Genomic DNA, 22,322 nt, shown 5'->3' on the forward strand with positions numbered 1-22,322 from the left:
AGCATGCATACTGATCTGGCAGAGGACATGGCTTGGAATCCTAGCACAGGTCTCCCACAACCACCTGGAATTCCAGTTCTAGTATCAGGAGGTCTGATGCCTCTTCTGACCCTAGTGGGTTCCTGCATGCTTGTAGTGCTCATACATCCACTCAAGCATGCAGAGACACACACAAAATTAAATAGTTTTAAACAAATTCACACAAATCATCTAGGTGTGCTAGTTCACATTTGTAATTCCAACATTTGGGGTGCTGAGGCCAGAGGATTGCTGTGAGTTAGAGGTCAGCTGTGCTATTCAACAAGACTTTGTTTAACAAAACAAAACATTCCCCACCAAAAAAAGGCCAGCAAGATGACTGAGTTGGGGCCTGGAGAGATGGCTAAGCAATCTCTGCTGCTCTTCCAGAGAGGTCCTGAATTCAATTCCCAGCAACCACACCGTAGTTCACAACCATCTGTAATGGGATTCCATGCCCTCTTCTGGTGCATCTGAAGACAGCTACTGTGTGTGTGTGTGTGTGTGTGTGTGTGTGTGTGTGTGTGTGTGTGTAATAAATCTTTTAAAAAATGACTGAGTTAGTAAAGGTACTTCCTGCCAAGCCTGAGGACCGGAGTTGGATCCCTAGGACTCCCATGGTAGAAGGTGGGAACTGACCCCTGGACATTATCTTCTAACTTCCTCAGGCATGTCATGGTATATATACATACATATATGTATATAAGCAAGCAAATAAATAACAATTGTAGAAATTGGTCTACTGAAATCAATATATGCCTCCAGTAAATACCTTAAAGACTGGGGCCTATTAGTGCAGGCATCAGGTCATATTATAGATGGCTGTGAGCCACCATGTGGTTGCCAGGAATTGAACTGAGGACCTTTGGCAGAGCAGCCAGTACCTCTTAACCACTGAGCCATCTCTCCAGTCCCATGTTTCTTTCTCTTTTTTAGTTATTTTGAGGGGGGAATAGGGTTGGGGAGTGGGTTACAAGACAGGGTTTGGTTTCTCTCTGTAGCCCTGGCTATCCTGGAACTCATTTTATAGGCCAGGCTGGCCTCAAACTCAGTGCTCTGTCTCCCTCTGCTTCTTGAGTGCTGGGACTAAAGGCTTGCACCACCACACCTGACTAAGATTGAGTTTTTTAATGCATTTAAAAAGTACACAATGGGTGGTGTGGCAGCATATACCTTTAATCCCAGCACTTAGCAGGCAGGTGGGTCTCTATGAGTTTGAGGTCAGACTGGGCTACATTCCAAGACTCTACTAAAAAGAAAATAACATGGCAAGCTTTGAAAATGGGAAGTGGCTTGTCATTGGCACTCAGCAATTGGTTTCTGATACTGTCCAAAACCTATACCTATTTGACCAGACATGGAGTGTGTCTTCTGTACTATGGTAAGTACAAGAAGCAATCAGGGATCTCCACAGAGGAGGAATACAAGCTAATGTGTGGGATGCAGTTTTGATTCATTTGTCAGTGTCTCTGTTAGACATGAAACATGGCTTTCTGGCTTTCCAAACTAGCAGTTAGACTCTTCATTACTGACATGGTCACGAACCCTGCCGACTCGGATGTGGGTTCCATCTGAGATGTGCTGTATCACATCTATCACATCTGTGTGTGGAGCTGGTCCTGAAGGCTCTATGCCTGCTGGAACTAACAGCAAAGTGAGCTCTCTCTCTCTCTTGTTCCTTCTTTTGTCTGCTCTTCCCCCTTCTCAGTTGGAGCCACTTAAAACAACTACATCAGTCCCAGAAGAAGCTTTGTCTGCCTGGGCCCTTGGCTTGTGGCATTATGATACCTACCTGCCTCCCCAAATTTTCACCCTGAAGGTCCCCACTTCTTATCTTTAAGTCATCAGAATGAAGCCCATAGGAGCCCTTTCCTGTTTTATCCCCCACCTAATTCTGAAACATGGAAGAGCCTTTTTTATATGACAGAGTCTGTGGCCCACAGTGCCCCCAATAATCCCTCAAAAATACTGTTGAGTTGTAGCAATGTAATCCAGAATTTGACATTCTGCTTAATTAATGTAGTGTAAATTAGAGAAATTATTAAAGCAATACCAGTTCCTTGGTTATACTAGTCCATCCTAAAGTCAAAACAATGAAAAACAAAAGGGTTGTTTGCTTTATAACCATTTATTTAGGACTGTATAGATGAAATAACATAAAAGGGGCAGCAAAGGATTAGTGAGCCAGGATTGCGGGAACCCTGGAGCAGGGGTAGTGGCAGTAGTTCAGTCTGACTCCCTCTTCAGTCTCTCAAACCATACTGCCGTGCCTCGTCCACACTTGGACAACTTCACATGTGCAAGAGCAGCAGCTCTGCCCATAGGAATTTCTAGAAGTGGTGTCTGTAAATAGATAGTTTGGAAAGTTCTTGTTTGGTTGGTTTGTTTACAGACAACCTTTTTTGTCCCTGGTCAGTCTGGAACTTTTGTTGTCAGGTGTGACCTTGACCTCCTGATCTTGCCTTCATGACCTTCCCAGGTACTGGGATGGCAGACTTGACCTACCATATCCCGCAATGATGCTTTTGGTGTGTTTTGATGGACCACAAGGTGGCACTCTTGCTCTTTGTGACTCAGCATCAATTTCTTAAGTAAAAGCTGTTCAGAAAGATTGGTAAGGTGGCCATCTTATCCGTTAGTATAGTTGTTACCTTGGAATGGATTCATTTGCTTCTAACCTAAAATTGCAGGATCCTTGAGTCCTAGTTAGTTAAAAAAAAACGTTCTATATTTAGTTCAGTAGTCTATGGGTATTTTTTTTAGAAAAATAAAGTTCAATATTGATTTCTAAATTAACACACATTAATTCCAGCTTTTATATGTATGTGTGTGTTTGTGTGTATGAGAAAGAGTGCTGACACTTGAGCCCCACAGTATGCATGTGGATGTCAGAGGACAGGGGACAACTTTTCAGAGTGAGTTCTAGAAATTGAACTCAAGCCATAAGGTTTGTGTGGCAAGCCTCCACCTGAGCCATCTTATCTTGTTAACACAACATCATCTTATTTTATAATAAAAATAAAGAACAGTACTTCTGTTTTTTTAATTAAAGTTTATTTTATTTTATGTATGTGGGTATTTCATCTACATGTATGCCTCTATACCATGTGTGTACTGGAGCTGTCAGAGACCAGAAGAGGGTGTTGGATTCCCTGGGACTGGATGGAAATTGAACTAAGGAGTTACAGAGAATCATGTGGGTACTACAATTGTACCCAGGTCCCCTAGAAGAGTAGCCAGTGATCTTAACCACTGAACCATCTCTTCATTCCCAATAATACTGTATTTTATGTTCTGATTTCAACAAATCCTAAAAGCTAGGAAATAGTCTATAGACAGCTAACTAACAAACAGAAATTCAAGAGATACTGGCCTTCCTAGCTGAATTAGTTCTGGCCAGGATAGGGGCTAGCTCATTTTGCAAAGGGTTAAACCCAAACTCTGGGAGAAGAAAAGGATTACAGCTGGAAAATGAGGAGCCTAAATTGCCCATGAATCACTGACTTGAAACCAGGAAGAGCTATAATTAGTCTCTGAAGTCAGGCAAAGGTGACAAATCAAGGTCCCCAGGTCAGTATGGAAGGTTTCAAGATTCTCTATCTCACTCTGTACTCTTGGGCAACTCTTGGCCTGATAATAGTTGTATAAAATTTGGATATTAAAGTGGAACTTGAATAATTAAAATTGTTCTGAAGATGTATATCTAGGGGGCTAAAGAAAGATTAAGGTCTTGTCTTCCATCCACCCTAAATTGCTTACTTCCTTACAACTAGAACAGGAAGGAGGTTGGTGGTTTCACATAGTATGAAAGAGTTTAAATAAAATTATACAGTGCAGTATTGAGTTCTCCCTGCTGACTTTTAGTCATGCTAAGGATGAGATCCTCATCCCAAATGTTACTTGTGGGAGGCAAGTGCTCTACCACTGGTTGGGGGTGGCGTGCGTATAGATGAATTATCTGAGGAGGCTGGAAGAGAGCATCAGATCTAGAGCTGGAGTTACAGACTTGTGCTGGGACCTTAACTCTTTGGTCCTCTGCTTAAGCACTGCTTCAGCCTGCTCTCTAGCCTAATAGTTGGCTTGTTATGTATTTAAAGACAGGGGCTAATATTATAACTCATAGTTCTAGGCTGACCTTGAAATCTCGACAATCCTGCCTTAGCCTCCTTGTGCTGTGATTACAGGCTCATGCCATGCCATCTGAATATTCATCTTGATTGAACGAAGTGTTTCTGATGCTCACCTTTTTACAGGTCCCTCTCGTGGGGTGATGAGCCTGTTGTTTTTTTTAAGACTTAAAAATGTGTGTGTGTGTGTGTGTGTGAGAGAGAGAGAGAGAGAGAGAGAGAGAGAGAGAGAGAGAGAGAGAGAGAAAGAGAGACAGGCAGACAAACAGACAGGATAGAGAGAGGGTGAGGGAGGGAGGATGGGTGTGTGTGTGATCCTTTGAAACTGGAGCTATGGGCGTTGTGAGCCACCTGATATGGGGCCCCCTAGAAGATTAGTAAATACTCCCAGCTGCCTAGCCATTCCTCCAGCCATAGCTCTTAGCTGATTTTGGTGCATATGCCTGTAATTCCAGACCTCAGGTTGAGGCAGGAGGATTGAGGGTTGTAGGCCAACCAGGCTACAAAGCAAGACTCTATGTCTTAAAAAAAATCGCATAGCTGGTAACTGATCGTTCTGGCCTTCAGTGAGGGAATGGGGGCTTTTGCTACACTTTCTGAATGTAAAGTGCTTGCTAATTTTAGCTGGAGGAAAGCAGGAATGTTCAGAAACAAATGAAGATTCTGCAAAAGAAGCAAGCCCAGATCGTGAAAGAGAAAGTTCACCTTCAGAGTGAACACAGCAAGGCCATCTTGGCAAGAAGCAAACTGGAGTCTCTTTGCAGGGAACTTCAGCGTCATAATAAGACCTTAAAGGTTAGTTGATTTACTGTTTTGAAGTGATGTCACCAAAGATCATCTTGTGTCTATTTGAAATCCGTGCCTATCTAGAGACCTGTTTCTGGTTTGCTTTGGGCTGATGTCGTGAATGAGGCAATACAATGTGAGACTGATAGAACACTGTCTTTTTTGTTTGTTTGGTTTTGGTTTTGGTTTTTCAAGACAGGGTTTCTCTGTGTAGCCCTGGCTGTCCTAGAACTCACTCTGTAGGCCAGGCTGGCCTCGAACTCAGAAATCTGCCTGCCTCTGCCTTCCAAGTGCTGGGATTAAAGGCGTGTGCCACCACCGCCTGGCAGAACACTGTCTTTTAAATTTGGGTTTCCTGTTCAAAAAAGGAATTCTGTCACATTTGGTCACATGGACTAAATATCCCACCTAACTTTCTTTTTCAAAGATGTGCTTTATTGGTATGTACCATGTACATGTCTAGTGCTAGAGAAGGCCAGAGAGTGTGTCAGATCTCCTGGAATTGAAGTTATTGATGGTTATGAGCCACCATCTGCTGGGTGCTGGGAACTGAACATGGGTTCTCTACAAGAGTAGCAGTGCTCTTACCTACTGACCTCTTTCTCCAATCCTCCGCCACCCCAAACCTCTCAAAGCCATAGCTTAACAAAAACTCAGAGTTGTCAGGTTTTGTTTTGTTTTGTTTTTTTGTTTGCAGAGCCCTAAAGTAGCTGCCATGAAATGGGAAACAGGTACATTTGGAGTCAGTGAGAGAGGAGCATGGCTGAGCACCCAGGGCCATGTCAGCACCGCACGGCTCGCCCAGCTCACTCCTAGCTCTTGCTGACTGATTCTTTTAGCAGAAACATTTAGATCTTGGCAGATTTATGGAGGCAAAGTAAGTAGATATGAATTGATATCCATGGAGGAAGAGAGAAAAAAAAGAGTCCTTAAAAGAATCTGCCTAACATTGTAATTAGCTTGTCCTTCTGTCGGGCAGGGCACTGAGCTGGGACTATGAGCAAATGCCATCTCTGTCCCAAGGACCTAGCTTCAGCAGTGTGTAACTTAGGACATGGATTTTTCACCAGTTGGGAGGTATCATTTGCTTCCTTTTTTTTTTTTTTTTTTTTTTTTTTTTTTGGTTTTTTGAGACAGGGTTTCTCTGTGTAGCCCTGGCTGTCCTGGAACTCACTCTGTAGACCAGGCTGGCCTCGAACTCAGAAATCCACCTGCCTCTGCCTCCCAGAGTGCTGGGATTACAGGTGTGCACCACCACTGCCCAGCTGATTTGCTTCCTTTTAAAAAATAAAAAGAATTATTTATTTTATGTATATGAGTACACTGTAGCTGTCTTCAGACACACCAGAAGAGGGCATTGCATCCCATTACAGATGGTTGTGAGCCGCCATGTGGTTGCTAGGACTTGAAATTAAGACCTGGAAGAGCAGTCAGTACTCTTAACCACTGAGCCATCTCTCTGGCCCCTGTGTACAGCTTTCTGCAGGCATGTATGCCTGCAGGCAAGAAAACGTCACCAGCTCTCATTACAGATGGTTGTGAGCTACCATGTGGTTGCTGGGACTTGAACCTCTGGAAGAGCAGTCAGTGCTCTTAACCTGAGCCATCTCTCCAGCCCCCTTGCTTCCAATTTTTTTTAAAGGATTTTATTTATGGTGTGTGTGTGTGTGTGTGTGTGTGATTATATGATCTTGATAGGAACCTCAATCCCTTGTACTTACACATGGTTCTAAGTCAACTGATTTGGATGCTGAGGAATGAATTTGGGTCCTTTGGAAAAACAAAAAAAATGCTCTTAACCCCTGAACTTTTTTACTATTGATCATTCATATTTATTAATTTATTTTTAAAAATATATTTATCACCGGGCGGTGGTGGCTCACGCCTGTAATCCCAGCACTCTGGGAGGCAGAGGCAGGCAGATCTCTTAGTTCGAGGACAGCCTGGTCTACAGAGTGAGTTCCAGGACAGCCAGGGCTACACAGAGGAAACCCTGTCTCGAAAAAAAAAACAAAATCCAAAGATCTTGTCTCATTATATATATATGAATGTTTTGCCTGCATATATATCTATGCACTAGTACCGAGCTGCTGGCTGTAGAGGTCAGAAGCAGGTATCAGAAATTGTAATTACCCTGAACTTGGAGTTAATGGATGGTTGTGAGCTACCCTGTGGATGCTGCGAGTGAAACCTAGGTCCTTTGCAAGAACAAGTATTAATCACTGAGGTATCTTTCCAGCCCTGAACCTTTATAATTTGATCTTTTTGTTGTTGGTTTTTTTGAGACAGGGTTTCTCTGTGTATCCTTGGCTGTCCTGGAACTCACTCTGTAGACCAGGCTGGCCTCAAATCTGCCAGCCTCTGCCTCCCAAGTGCTGGGATTAAAGATGTGTGCCACCACTGCCTGGCTATAATTTGATTTTAAAGTAGATTGGTACCTAGATTAGGGGTACAGGCCTATAACCACAGATAGTTAGAAGACTAAGACAGGAGTATTGCAAGTTCAAGGCCTGCCTCCGCTGTAGAGAAAGTTCACTGTCAGCCTGGACAACTTCATGAGATCTTGTCTCAAAATGAAAACTAAAAACTGTGCTGGGGATATAATATATAGGGAGAGTACATGTCTAGTGTGCTCAGGGCCCTTGTTTCAATCCCACTTCATTTACTCCTGTCCCAGCCCAACTAGTCATTTTGAATGGACTAATAAAATATCCTTGAAGGTAAGCTTTTTAAAATAAGGATACTATTGGTCTCTTTGCCTCTCAGGAGTGGTTTGACCTGGAAAGTAAACTGAAAGAGGGGCTATTTGCTCAGACTGATCTGATTCTTTGTGTGTTTATTTAAGAAGCCTGTTCTAGCGGACAGTCATATATATTACCCTCAATTGCTATACCTCAGTGCTCTGTATGGGAAAAGAGAAAGAAGCTTTCTGGTCCTAAGTAAGGGGGACAAACTGTACCTTCGACATAATATTTCAGGGCAGTGGTAGTAAGCGTATATCACAGCAGCTTTTTTCCCCCCATATGCTAGGCAAACAGTTTTTTACTTGAGCTGCATCTCCAACCTTTTTTTTTTTTAATTTTTTTTTCTTATTTAATTTTTTTTATTCGATATAATTTATTTACATTTCAAATGATTTCCCTTTTCTAGCCCCCCACTCCCCGAAAGTCCCGTAAGCCCCCTTCTCTCCCCCTGTCCTCCCACCCACCCCTTCCCACTTCCCCGTTCTGGTTTTGCCGAATACTGTTTCACTGAGTCTTTCCAGAACCAGGCCAACCTTATTTTTTAAATTTGGGGTGTTTGTGTCCATTTGTGTGTTGGCTGTGGTACTATGTGTGCATGTGGAATCCCCCAGAGCTAGGATTAAAGGCAGGCTTCCATGCTCCAGTTTTTATGTGGGTATTAATTTGAACTCACGTCTTTACACTTGGGCAGCAGCACTTTACCAATTGAACCATTTCTCCTTTTGTTTTTGCATGAGACAGGGTCTCACTAAGTTGCCCAGACTATTCTTTAACTCATCCTGTAAGCCCAGGCAGGCCTTGAACTTGGGATCTCCTTTTCAGCCTCCTGAGTAGCCTGCCCACCCTAGCTCCTTTGAGCATTTTGTCCATAGATCTCCTATTAACAGAAATTCTTTTGGATACTAAGGAGGAAAATCTGCAGCAGGCACGGGAGGAGGAAGAACGACGGAAAGAAGCCACAGCACATTTCCAGATAACTCTAAATGAAATCCAAGCTCAGTTGGAACAGCATGATATACACAATGCCAAACTGCGACAGGAGAACATTGAACTGGGAGAGAAGCTGAAGAAGCTTATTGAGCAGTATGCACTAAGGGAAGAGGTAATAGTACGAGACTGTTTTATACTGCTTCTCACTGTTAGTAGCAACTTCTCTGTTTACTACTATAGTAAAAGTATTGCTGCAGGATGTTTTAGAACTTCTGTCCATGTGGAGCAGAAGTGGGTTTATTGATTAAGGAAAGGATCAGACCATTGCATAACCAGGAGGAATGAGAATCTATCTGCATGTATAGGTAAGATAATTTCTAGGAGTCTTATTAACTACTAGTTCCATGTAATACTAGAAGATGGCAATTCTAATAACACAGATTGTTTTCTTATCTTGACTAATAATAACTAAACATTTGGCCCCACAATGCCCTGCAGCTCAAACATTTGTGATTATACAGTATCTATAGTCAATTCATTATATCTGTGTTTCAGGGTTTTGTTTTGTTTGTTTGTTGGTTTGTTTGTCATTCAGATTGGGTTTTGCTTATCACTGTGGGTGGCTTCCAATTCATAGGCTTAAATAGATCCTCATGTTTTAACCTTCCAAATAGCTGCTCATAGACATGTGTAAAATATGCTTACATTTAAAAACCAAATTTCCTTTTTAACTTGGGGGTGATTTTTTTTTTCTGTTTTTTTACAAGACCGTGGTCTTTTTTATTTTATTTATTTTTATTTAATATTATTTATTTATTTATTTATTTATTTATTTATTCATTTATTTATTTAGTTAGTTAGTTAGTTTTTTGAGACACGGTTTCTCTGTGTAGCCCTAGCTGTCCTAGAACTCACTCTGTAGACCAGGCTGGCCTCGAACTCAGAAATCTGCCTGCCTCTGCCTCCCAAGTAGTGGGATTAAAGGCTTGCACAACCACTGCCCATTTACTTAGGTTTTTGGTTAATTGTGCTATTTGGTTAACACAGGGGCCTTGGCTATACTCTGAGGACTTTCTGCTACTGAGATAGCTGTCTTCAATCCTATTTTTTTTTTTTATCTTTCAGTGCTGAAATCAATCCTAGTTTTATTATTTAACTTATACCCCAGGCCCCTGTCTTTTGTTAGTCTTTTTTGTTTTTGTTTTTTGCGGGGAGCAGGGAGTGTTTTGAGACAGAGTTTCTCTGTGTAGACCTGGCTGTTCTGGAACTCACTCTGTAGACCAGACTGGCCTCAAACTCAGATCTGCCTGCTTCTGCCTCCTGAGTGCTGGGATTAAAGGCATGCATCACAATGCCTGGCCTTTTGTGAGTTTTTGTTGTTGTTGTTATTGTTTTAGGTATGATCTTTATCTGTGGCCCCAGGCTGACTTGAAACTAACTCACTGTATTCCTGGCTAGTCTGGAACTCAAGGCAGATGCAGTCTTAGCTTCCTGAGTGCTAAAATTTCAGGTGTTTTGGGTTTTATTTTCCAATGTCTTACTATGGCCTTGAACTTTTTAAGTTTTTCAAGTCTATTTTAAATTATATGTATATATGCTTGTCTTTGTCTGGTTATGGAGTCACACATGAGTGCAGTGGCTACAGTGGCCTGAAGAGGATATTAGATCCCTTGCAACTGTAATTACAGGCGACTGAGAGATGCCCAAGGTGGGTGCTGGGAACCAAGCTCTCAGAACAGTACTTGCATTTGATTGCTAAGCCATGTCCAAGCTCCTGTCTTGAACTCACTGAAAAAAAATGTAAATTATTTTATGTGTATGGATGTTCTGTTCGCATGTGTCTATGCACATGTACCTGGTGCCCAAGGAGGCTAGAATGGAGCCAGATCACTGAAACTGGAGTCAACGCATGGTTACAAGCCACCATGTGAGTGCTGGATTTCAACCCAGATTCTCTGGAAGAGGAGCCAGTGATCTTAACCACTGAGCCAACTCTTAAGCCCCATTTGTAAATATTTAGTGTATAAATCAAAGTTCTTTTTGACCGTATCGTTTTCACATCCAAAAAGTGGTTATTTAATGTTAAATCTAATCACTGCTAGAATATATTTGCTTTTCTTTTAAAATTTTATGTGTATGGGTGCTCCAAGAGGTCAGAAGAGGATATTGGAGTCCCTGGAGCTGGAATTCCATGCATTTGTAAGCTGCCCATTGTTGGGTCCTCTGCAAGAGCAACAAGAAGAGCAGCAAGAGCTCTTAACCCTTCCTATTTTTCTGTTATTAATAACAAAATTTTGAATTAAGAACCAAATAAAGCCTATCTGTTTCACTAGTTTATGTCTCATCTCCAAAATATAAGATTTCTTTGTCCTGTTTTATTATTGAAGAACTTATTAAATAGTTTCGTGGTTTTGTTGTCATACAGGCTAAAATTTATTATTTAATGATTAAAGCCCTGATTTTCTTTCTTTTTGATTTTGTCTGCAATCCTGGCTGTCCTGGAGCTTGCCACTTAGCCTAGGCTGGCCTTGAATTTACTAAGGTCTTCCTACTGGGATTAAGGCATGGGCCTCATTTTTTGCCTGCATGTTTGTCTGTGTGAGGGTGTCAGAGCCTCTAGAACTGGAGTTACAGACAGTTGTGAGCGGCCACGTGGGTACTGGGAATTGAACCTGGGTTCTCTGGAAGAGCAGCCATGTGTTCTTAACTGCTGAGCCATCAGTCACCCCTCCCCCAATTTTCTTATGATTCTTTTAGTTTCATTAATAGGCTGTCTGCTTCCTCATAGAAGTAGCAAATTATAAAACCCTGTTTGAATCCTATTATTTGTGATTAATACCATGGCATGTTCATATTCTTAAGTGATGAAATCATCTGCCATATTCTTATACCTAGGCTACCTCACTGCCCATTAGTATTCTCCCTGTCACATATCACACTGTAACTTGAAGAACCCTAATTCTCTAGCTCCAAAAAGGCATGTATGTTCTGATGGCTTTAGTGTATATAGCTAGCCACTTACCTGTTCTTCTTGGAAATGTGAGCTTTTGCCAAATGTCTGTATGGCACCAAGCACCTTATGTGGTTCAACTACTCACAGCTCAGCAAACCTAGGTATTATTAGCAGGACAGAAATTTTGCCTAGTGTCACACATTAGCTTGTCTTTGACTCATTTATAAGTTGTCAGATGCTGCCTTCAACTGATGAATTTAGCAAAATTTAATGGGTAGGAAAAAAGGAATGTGCAGAAAAAGCACTGTGTATGTATGATGTATTAGTTTGAGCTCTTCTTTGTCTTGTGATGATGCCTAGCTCCAACATGGCTGATCAAAGGGCAGTGTGCTCTTGCAGGTGACATCAAACACTACTTTAGGTGCAGAGACAGAAAGACCTAGTATTTTTACCTATGTGATATTAATAGGAAAGCAGGATAAGCAGAGTGTTGTAACATCTTATATTTCCTCCCTATTGTGTTCCTGTCTTCATGAAGTGATGGAAGGAATTCTTTTTCCATAGCATATTGATAAAGTATTCAAACACAAGGAATTGCAACAACAGCTTGTGGATGCCAAACTTCAGCAAACAACACAGCTGATAAAAGAAGCTGATGAAAAACATCAGAGAGAGAGAGAGTTTGTAAGTTCTGTTCCTTAAGAAAAAAAAAAGGACAAGGTATTGCCAGTATTTTAACTAAAGCATTCCATGTTACTCCTGGGGTATGATAGAAAAGCACTAGAAGGCTTTTGGCTACTTATTTCTGTTCTCACATTCACACGCCTCTGTCTTTTGAGTGCTAGGATTAATAAGGCATGTATTAACCATACCTTGCCCTTATTTTGTTTTTTAACAAGTTATTTTGTAGTTTAACACTAGGGAAACGATTTATTTTTTAGTGCAATTTTAATTTTATTAAGTCAGGGTCTCCAACATGGACATACCCCCCCCTTCATTTTTGTTGCATCAGGGTCTCATATTGTAGTCCTGGCTGGAGGATGACTTGAACTCCTTGAACCACCATACTGAATTTAGGGAGTCCTGAGGACTGAACCCGGGGCTTTCTGCTCATAAAGCAAGCACATCTCCAATGTTCCATCCATTTCCCTTTGTTTGTTCTCTAAATTTTACTGCTTTCCTCCATACCCTTTCACCCCATCTTATCTTGTTCCTTAGGTAGTAAAGAAGGTTTCTCAGCCATGTTTGAGGCACTTAGCTATGTTTTCTGCTAATATCAGATGTGCTTATTTTCACCCAAAACCACCCAAACACTATCTTTAAAGCTTGTTAACCATTTTAGACCTCCACTGTGCCTTTTTCTACTTAAGTCGTAAAAATAATAAAGTATTCAACCATGTCTACTTCCTAATGATGGAAGGTGTGTGTAAATGCTGATTGGTGGAAAGAAGGTATTCAATTTGTAGGGGAAGGATGTGGAGTAACTATGGTATTTGACATTGTATTCATATTTATTTGTAATTGCTATTAGTACTTTTGCAAGGATGTTTCTGTTTTTTAGTTATTAAAAGAAGCAACAGAATCCAGGCACAAATATGAACAAATGAAACAGCAAGAAGTACAACTAAAACAGCAGGTAACTTGATAGTGGGGGGTAGCAGAATGTGTAATAAAAATGACTCTCATTTAATACATACCTGGAAACTCCTCTAATGTGGTTTTGCTTCTTCCCAGTCTTGAATATCTCTTAGAAGTGACTCTTCATTTAGGGTAACCATCCAAATTTGAGTGTCCCTGGTTTTAGTACTAAAAGACCTGTCTTAGTTGTAGTGGCTCCCACTCTCAAATCTAACCAAACTGGGACGGTTAGTTATCCATCTTTAATGGTTCTAATTTTTCTGGGTTTTTTGTTTGTTTTTCTTTTTTGGATTTGGATTTTTCGAAACAGGGTTTCTCTGTGTAGTCCTGGCTGTCCTGAACTCTGTAGGCCAGGCTGGCCTCGAACTCAGAAATCCGTCTGTTTCTGCCTCCCAGAGTGCTGGGATTACAGGCGTGCGCCACCACCGCCCAGCTAATGGTTCTCATTTTCAAGGTCCCAGACACTTCTTACCCATCTCCATATCCTTTCATCCCAGCTTGTCTTGTCCCTCGGATAGTAGAGAACCTTTCTCAGCCATGTTTAAGGTACTTAGCTATGTTTTATCCTAATGTCAGATGTGATTATTTTCACCCAAAACACCATCCTTAAAACCTGAAGTTTGAGCCGGGCAGTTGTGGCGCACACTTGGGAGGCAGAGGCAGGCGGATTTCTGAGTTCGAGGCCAGCCTGGTCTACAGAGTGAGTTCCAGGACAGCCAGGGCTACACAGAGACACCTTGTCTCAAAAAAACCAAAAAAAAAAAAAAATAACCATCTTTAAAAAAAAAAACCCTGAAGTTTGTAAATTTGTTTTAGGCCTCCACTGTACCTTTTTCTACTTAAGCAGTAAAATAATAAAGTATTCAACCATGTCTACTTTCTATGATGGAAGGTGTGTGTTAATGGTAAGTAGGCCTGACAAGTATATTCTGTTCCAGTATATTCTGAAGTGTCTTACCTCATATCCCACACTAAGGGAAAACCAGCAAGCTTCCACATTTAAAGAATGTTACAGTTTCACATACCTTAGTTTTGTGCTAATTTGTCACCTAAGCTGTTTTAATACCACTTGTAATCATAGTTCCTCTTGAAGGTAGTTTTGTGAAATACTTTTAGCCAAAGCTTTCCTTCCCTTTTCATTCCACACTGTGCAGGTTGTTGCAACCTGTTTAGAATACTTGTAGTGTGTACCATTTATCTCCTTACTTGAGGAGAAAGTACAAGAAGGATTCCCTGTCTTAGTAGGTGAAATTAAGTGCTTTTTAGCTAGTTAGGTTCCACTGAAAGAAGCTAAGCTTTACATCTCTTTAAAGACCCTAAATACACTAATACATTAAACCTGGCATGAATCTTTATAAGTAACACTTATGGATACTGTTGCAGGATAGGGTGGGACATTTTACTGTGTTGGTGATACTAACTTCATACAAAGATAGCCCTAAGTCTATACATTTTAACAGATGTTTATCAGAAGTCTCTGGAACTTTCACAGTAGGTTATGATCATTGCCAGAAGGCTAGTAGGAAATTCAAATCCTGTCAGTCCTATACATTCAGTTGTCCCAGTAAATGGAGACAAGACTCAAGGCTTTCTGTAGGTGCTGTCTAGGACCTGTGCCACCTTAGTGTTTCCTTTGCAGTCAATTTCTTTTTCTGTTACCTGAACATTACCATCCTTTCCAAGAATTGATTTCATTTGCTGCTCTGTTAGATAGCAGTTGCTAGTAATTGCTGTGCCTTGATCCTTGTGGGTAGTTGACATCTATTCACTGCTGTGGGCCAGCACTGAACTCTTTTAACTATTTATTTGGCTTTTATATGGATGTCACATCTTCAGTTAGAGCAAACCTCACTGACACTACTGGAGTATCTTACTAGTGCAAAAGTGCTCTTCGAGTATTGCCGTTGCCTGACTTCAGGCCATCAGCCTTGCTTTTGCTCAATCCTGCATTCTATTGCAGTTCCAATTCTTTTGCTATACTCCCATGATTACGTGTAGCCTGATGAGTTGTCTGCTACTGCTTCCCCTACAGTAGCACCTGCTTTAAGTGCTCCCCATGTGCCACTTACCCTGTGGGTGCCATCTTCCATGGTATCCTACTCCAGCCTCCCACGTTTTATTTGATGTTTCCTATAATATTCATATCACATCACTGAGTAAGTGGTTTTTTTGGTGTCTGCATTATATTCCTCCCCTTTATTTGGTTCATTACTGGAGACTGAACTTTACACTAAGCAAACACTCTGCTGCTAAACTGTAGCCCTAGATAAGCCCTCTACTTCCTAAGATTACAATTTAATGTGTAGGAGTAAGTACTTTGGCTGCCTGCCTATAAGTGCCTGTTGCAGAGATCAGGAGGGGGGGTTACAGATAGTTGTGAGCCTCCATTCAGGCTCTGGAAACCTAAACCCAGGTCCTCTGCAACAACAGCAAGCACTCTTTCTAGCCTGCCCCTTTATTTATATTTTGTGCTCTTGGGAGAAAAATAATCCTCTGAACTTGTTTCCTTGTAATGAATGACATTATATCTTTGAAGGGTACCCTCCTCCTGGAACTTTTCCATTCTTTCCTCACAGTCTTCTCTCTTTGGATGCTTTTACTATGGGTGTAGTGTGTAAAACTTTTTTATAGTTATTTTTAAGTTTGTCTTGAATACAAATTCCTTTACGTTAAAAGAAAAACTGCCATTTCCTAGTTTCTGTTCTTTTCTTGAGCATCTCATTGTCGCCAACTACCTCCATGCCTTTACTCAGAAGATATATCCTCAATAGTAAGCTAAAAGCTGGTCCTTTATAGTTTTCAAATGTAAGAAGAGTCAGACTCAAAACATTAGCAGGTGTGAAATTTCTAACTACCATGTCCATTGGATTTTGATTAATGAAGTTATAATAAGTTTCCCAAGTACTACATCTCTGTGAGTTATTAGAACTTTAGCCATCACATTTTGCTGTCATCATGTAGAGTTTGAATTGTTTACCTAGAACTCAGAATAACTGACTTTCTATTTTGTTCTGTAGCTTTCTCTTTATATGGATAAATTTGAAGAATTCCAGACTACTATGGCAAAAAGCAATGAACTTTTTACAACCTTCAGGCAGGAAATGGAAAAGGTATTTATATATTTTAGTAGACTGAAATATAAAAGGGATCTTAAGAGTTCTTTATTACTACTTGGGTGAGTATATTGTTAATGAGACTGTCTTTCCAAATATAGGGCTCTATTTGATCACTTCCGAAAAGCTAATCTTTATACTTTTAGGATTCTATGTTAGTTACTGTAAATCTTTATTTTTAGAAAATACTTTACAGGCTTCCATTCCTTTCACAAAATCTTTTTCCACAAAACAAAACAAAACAGATCTTGGGGCCTGACAGCTCTTCCAGAAGTCCTGAGTTCAATTCCCAGCAACCACATGGTGCCTCACAACCATCAGTATGGGATCCAATGGCCTCTTCTGGTGTGTCTGAAGACAGTTACAGTGTACTTACATATATAATAATAAATAAATTTTTAAAAGACCAAAACAGACCTTGTAGCCCAGACTGGTATAGCTTGACCTGACCCTGATGCTCTACCATTGCATGGTTCTGCCCCCGCTGCCCCCTTCACCACTATGATGCCAAGGCCTATCTTGTATTGTAGGACTCATGCAGCCCTTTTGCCTCAATCCTCAGCCTTCCTAGCTCAGGTAACGGAGCTATAGGTACACATCACTCAGACTATAATGGAGTATTTTTCAAAGTGGTGCTGAAAAGTACAATATATGGCATGAGCCATGACCATTATTTCATCTTAGTAGCCAAGAATGCATGCTCTGGGTCATCTCCATTGCATTAGCACATTGGTTGCTGTTGTAGAGGCACCCATGCTGGGTAGCTCACCACAACAATCTCTGTCTAAATCAAGGTGATCTGATGCCATCCCTATTCAGTTGTCTGTGTGGGCCTTTTGCTGCTGTGCAGATGCCTCCACACACCCCTGAATAAACATTAATAAAAATAAATCTATACGGTAGACAGATGGCTCAGTGGTTAATAGTGCCTGGTACTTTCCAGAGGACTCAGTTCAGTTCCAGCACCCATTCAAGTCGCTCATAAATACCTGTAATTCCAGCTCCAGGAAATCCACGTAAATAAAATATAAATCTTTTAAAAAGTGTGATCGTAGTCAAGTTGCTGACTTTGTGCGCCCCCACCCCCATTTACTTATTGTGTTGTATGTACGTATCACATATGTGTAGGACAGACTAATTCTGTCAGTTGGTTCTCTCCTTACAACATCAAACTAAGGTCTCTCAGGTTGGTGGCCTTCAAAATAGTAAAGACCTACCATTTTCTGGTAGTGTTTGGCACATTAAACATGTGTTCAAGTACTATGAACTAAACAGTGTTCAGATTACCACCTTGAGGTATTTCTAGACCTAGTAATCTGGAGAATTCTGCGAGTAGATTTGTTCTGCCTACCAGTTCTTTTAGTTGATAATCCGATCGAGGGGTAGGGGTAACTGTTAAGCACAGTATCAGCTGGATTCCAGCACATGCTCACAGTTAAAGTGAACACAGTTCAAGACAGACTCCTCAACTACTCTGCCTCAACTACTCTGGTCAGTCTTGTTTCCGCTTAACAGCACCTGGCTCAGTGTCCTGACACACCACATCATAGCTGGTGTGAACCCAGCAGACAAAGGAATACTGCGAATGACATTGATAGGCATAGATCAATTCATTCTAAACTTCTAAAAATATGTTCTCGTAACAAAGGGTTAAAAATGTTCCTTTGCCCTGGAACATCCAATCCTAACACTTCAAAGGCACAGGCAGATAGATGTCTGAGTTCTAGGTCAGCCTGGTCACAACAAGTTCTAAAACGTTTTAATTTCCCCCGAAGTGTTAACTAAATTCTACTACCTCTAGTTCTTGAATGATTGGATATTGTGGTAGAACATCAGTATTTAGTCTTGGAAGTCAGAGACAAATGCAGTGATAGAGAAAAGAGCACCATTAATCCTCTATGGTGATCAGACAGCCCATAGTAACAGGATGAAATTCAGGAGGAGAGATGGATCAGTAATTAAGCTTACTTATTCTTACAGAGGAATGGAGTTTAGTTCCCAGCATCCACAATCTTGTACAACTATCTGTAACTCCAGTTCCAGAGGACCTAATGGCCTCACTCTGAGGCCAGACACATATACATGCAGCCAAAACATTCACACATATGTTAACTTAGGATTTTAAAGTTGTAATTATGTTCATTCACAGATGACAAAGAAAATTAAAAAACTGGAAAAAGAAACAATAATATGGCGTACCAAATGGGAAAACAATAATAAAGCACTTCTGCAGATGGCCGAAGAGGTAAGATTAGGGTCTGTCATTAGTTATGCATAGTTTGGAAGTTACTGAATAGTCAGCCTTTTCTGGTTGCTGGATAGATGTAGAAGGCCTTGAATGAAGGATTAAACATTTTTATTACCTTCTCAAGATACTAGCCACTAGGCATGAGTTAGCTCAAGTGCCTACATCTAAGATATGGTGGGGCTTGGTGGTACATGCCTTAACAGCACACTCAAGAGGCAAAATCAGGACATCTAGAAGGTCAAGTCTGGTCTGAGCTACACTGTTCCAAGCCAGCTAAGGTTACATGGTGAGACCTTGCCTTTAAACAACCAACCAAGAGATGCTAAACTTTTGAGTCCAAGCCTAGGAATGTGCATTCATTAGACTTCCTAATGTGACTACTCAATGACTTTTTACCTGAAAAAAAGTTAACAATACATTTTGACCATGTTACAAGAGAAAATGTATTGCTTGCAGTCACCACACATCTTAACTAATTTGACATGATTACAAAATGTTGGACCACACATGCATTAAAAAAAAATCTTGTTTTGCCCAGCAGTGGTGTACATTCAAATCCCAGTACTTGGGATGCAGGAGCAGGTAGACTTTTTGAGTTTCAGGACAGCCAGAACTACATAAACCCTGTCTCAAAAAAAAAAAAACAAAAAAACAAAAAAAAATATGTCTCTCAAGTTTTGCAAGCTTTTGACAACTACCTACCTTTAATTTCTTTAACATGAAATTTTTACCAACTTTAAGGAAATTTTACCTATTTTTAAGAAACCAGGAATTTAAAACATGTTAAACAGCCCATCCTATACTTAATATGCATATGCAGTCAAGGTAAACTAGATTGGGTGTTAGGTTTCTAAGTAATCTAAACATGTATAGTAGACAATAACAGGTTTCCAATGTGGTTCAGCTCAGTTATTTTGTTTACAAGCAATACCTGATTTGTATTTAATGAGGTTATGGAACTCTCGACTGGTTTTGTTTTTCATTTTAAAAAAACACACAACAGAAAACTGTCCGTGATAAAGAGTACAAGGCCTTTCAAATAAAACTGGAACGGTTAGAGAAGCTGTGCAGGGCTCTTCAGACAGAGAGAAATGAGCTCAACGAGAAGGTCGAAGTCCTGAAAGAGCAGGTCTCTATCAAAGCAGATGGGGACTTGGTGTCAACTGCAACACAGCCCTGTGCTGTCCTGGATTCCTCCAAAGAGACAAACACTTCAAGAGCCCTGGGAATGCACTTGGAGGCTAGGGCCAAGTCAGTGAGTGCTGCACAAAAGCCTTCATCTTCAGGTTCTGCTGCTCAAGGCATTGAGTCAGTTGACTAGGGTGAAGTATGGTTACTGTATTGAGAGATATATTTTGTGTATAACTTCCTCTGTTAGTAGTAACTATTGGTTTTGTGGTGAAAATTTTCTTACTTTTTCTACCATATCTGTATTTTCTTAGAACTACTGGACTTATGTGGTACAGGAGGCTGCTTAGCAGTTTGGAATAGTTTTACTCTATGAATTTCCCTCAACTATGTTGCACATCTGCCTCATTTTCCCTCATTATTGGAGTGCATGCCATCTTTGTTTTCTCTTCCTGCTCCTTGCACATTTTTGTAACAAGGCCATTAGAGGAATTATATTCTCCTGATGATTCCTTGATATGAAAACAATGTTAAGTATCTTATCCCATTAATATTAGAGTCAAAGGAAAATACTGTTAATAACCCACTTAAATATAGGGGATTGGGGGAACTGGTAGAAACAAGCTTGGGATTTTTCATTTGAACCAGCTTTTCTTGATTCACTTGAGAAATTAAAATAACCACATAACATTAAATTCTGACAAAACATATAAAGATACTACTTGTCAACTAGTTCTAACAGCAGATTTGAGGATATAATGTACAACACACAAAATCTGGACTATCTGATGACTGTAGAGGACGGTGGTTAATTCTCCAGTTCCCATAAAAAGGTGATTATTCCTTGAAAACTGCTTTCTTGCATACATTTTTGGCTTTGTATATTTCGGTGTGGCAAGCACTTGCCTATCATAAGAGGTCCTGGGTTGACAGTTTTCATCAGCAAAGAATACTAGTTATTTTGTTTCCTAATAGAGAATCTGAATTATAGATCGGCACATTTAATTTCCAAAGTAAAAACACTGGAACCAACTTTTTTTTTTTTTACTCTTGGGAAAACTTGGCAGATTGTTTACATAGTCAAAAAGTCATCTAGCTTTCTAGTCTGTTTCTCCTTTCTCACTTAAAACAACAAAAACCAGTATTATTGTTTCTACACTTTGAATTGGGAAATTTAAAAATTAAGCATATAAGAAGTTTTAGTTGTGGCTCAGCCATGGAAATTGCTAGGTATTTATTATCTCTGGTATAATTTACATGGAGATGCTTTAAGTCAATTTTTTAAAGGTTCAAGTAAAGCTGTTGCACCATATTCTACTGAGCAAAGCTATCAGACTGACACTTGTTTAATTAGACTAAATTAAATTCCATTTCTCTTTGCTAAAAATTTTATTTGTAAACTCCTGGCACATTTATGGTTGAAACTAGGTTCAAAGACTTGAAAAGTCCAAAGACAGAAAACAGTACCTGGAGTAGACAATTATCTTTCTAAACTTTGGTGATATTAATCAAGGGGTCAGAAAGTAGAAGATAAATTCATAAAGTAGGTTGTAATCTTATTACTGTCAAAGTGAAGTCAGAAACAACAAAAATACCTTTCAATAGCCTCTTTATAAATACCCTCCCGCCTTCAGCTACTAAATGAAATACTGGACTTATTTCCCATGAATATGTATCAAAAATATAATCTACTTTGAAATTATTACTAATGATCACATTTCATAAGTCTGCTGGATACACAGCTCTTAACATTTTATTAAGCCATGTGTGTAGCCTGCCACATTTGTGGTGCTTGTCCTGTGTGGAAGACTGTAAATCTTCAACCTGTTGCATATTTTCAAGGGCTTTATAAAGCAATGTGATTAATAGTCCTGGCCTGCTGCTTTCGGCTTACATGCATTTTTAGCTAGATCTTTAGAGGATAGAAGATTCTGTATGAGATATATGCAGAATCTCTCCTCCATTACCCTGTGAATAAAAACAGATGGGACCTCAAAGAAGGATACCCTCCCTTAAAGTGATCACCTCACCAGCCCAGTGTTGTGGCTTTGTAGCACGCCCTGTATTTACCATATTCTAGAACACTGTAATGCTATTATGCTGGCCCAGAAAAGGTAAATGTTGAATTCACTTACTGCATACGGTGCACTACCATGCAATCTTTATGTATATTTTTAGTGGCAGTAGACCCCAAAATGTAGCGAAAACTTGGGTCTTGGGTATCAGGCCATTTCATCCTCAGACTTGTAGACGGTCTTGAGACCTGTATTTTTAGTTATGTGTGCAACTGCCTTTATCACACACCTGGCTATCACAATTCAATTCTCAGGTGTTGCTGAAAAAAAAAATCTACCTCTTTCAGACTGTAGATGGAAATAACTGTGAAAAAATGATGCAGATATCTTCTAGTTTGTGCTAAACACACTGCTTTATTTTTACAGCCCACGTCTTTCATGAGGATATGAATTGTTAAGAGGCAGTCTTGTTTTGCTTTTCAAAGACATTTTGTAGAGATTTTTCACTAACGTGAATCTGATTTTATCTACTCAATTCTGTAGAGATTAAGTAAATATGTATGATGAAATTAACAGCTTCTGTGTATTCTTTGTTTGCTAATTGCGTGCAATTTCTACCAGA

At 40.2% G+C, this 22,322-nt stretch overlaps 1 protein-coding gene across 3 annotated transcripts in view; it reads left to right on the top strand.

Annotated features, from left to right (window-relative positions):
* Positions 1-22,273, top strand: part of Txlng (taxilin gamma) — a 43,431-nt gene extending 21,158 nt beyond the window's left edge. For 2 of the 3 annotated variants that reach the window (XM_052171769.1, XM_052171770.1), the window contains 7 exons: positions 4,770-4,940; positions 8,583-8,777; positions 12,123-12,242; positions 13,120-13,194; positions 16,214-16,306; positions 18,459-18,554; positions 19,561-22,273. In XM_052171769.1, the coding sequence (XP_052027729.1) occupies positions 4,770-4,940; positions 8,583-8,777; positions 12,123-12,242; positions 13,120-13,194; positions 16,214-16,306; positions 18,459-18,554; positions 19,561-19,878 (1,068 nt within the window). In that variant the 3' untranslated portion in view covers positions 19,879-22,273. Of the gene's footprint in view, positions 1-4,769; positions 4,941-8,582; positions 8,778-12,122; positions 12,243-13,119; positions 13,195-16,213; positions 16,307-16,554; positions 18,413-18,458; positions 18,555-19,560 lie in introns of those variants that run through there. The other variant, XM_052171771.1, reaches the window with a different exon arrangement.
* The last annotated feature ends 49 nt before the right edge of the window (positions 22,274-22,322 follow it).

Source organism: Apodemus sylvaticus, chromosome X (genome assembly GCF_947179515.1).
Source record: "Apodemus sylvaticus chromosome X, mApoSyl1.1, whole genome shotgun sequence".
NCBI classification, from domain to species: domain Eukaryota; kingdom Metazoa; phylum Chordata; class Mammalia; order Rodentia; family Muridae; genus Apodemus; species Apodemus sylvaticus.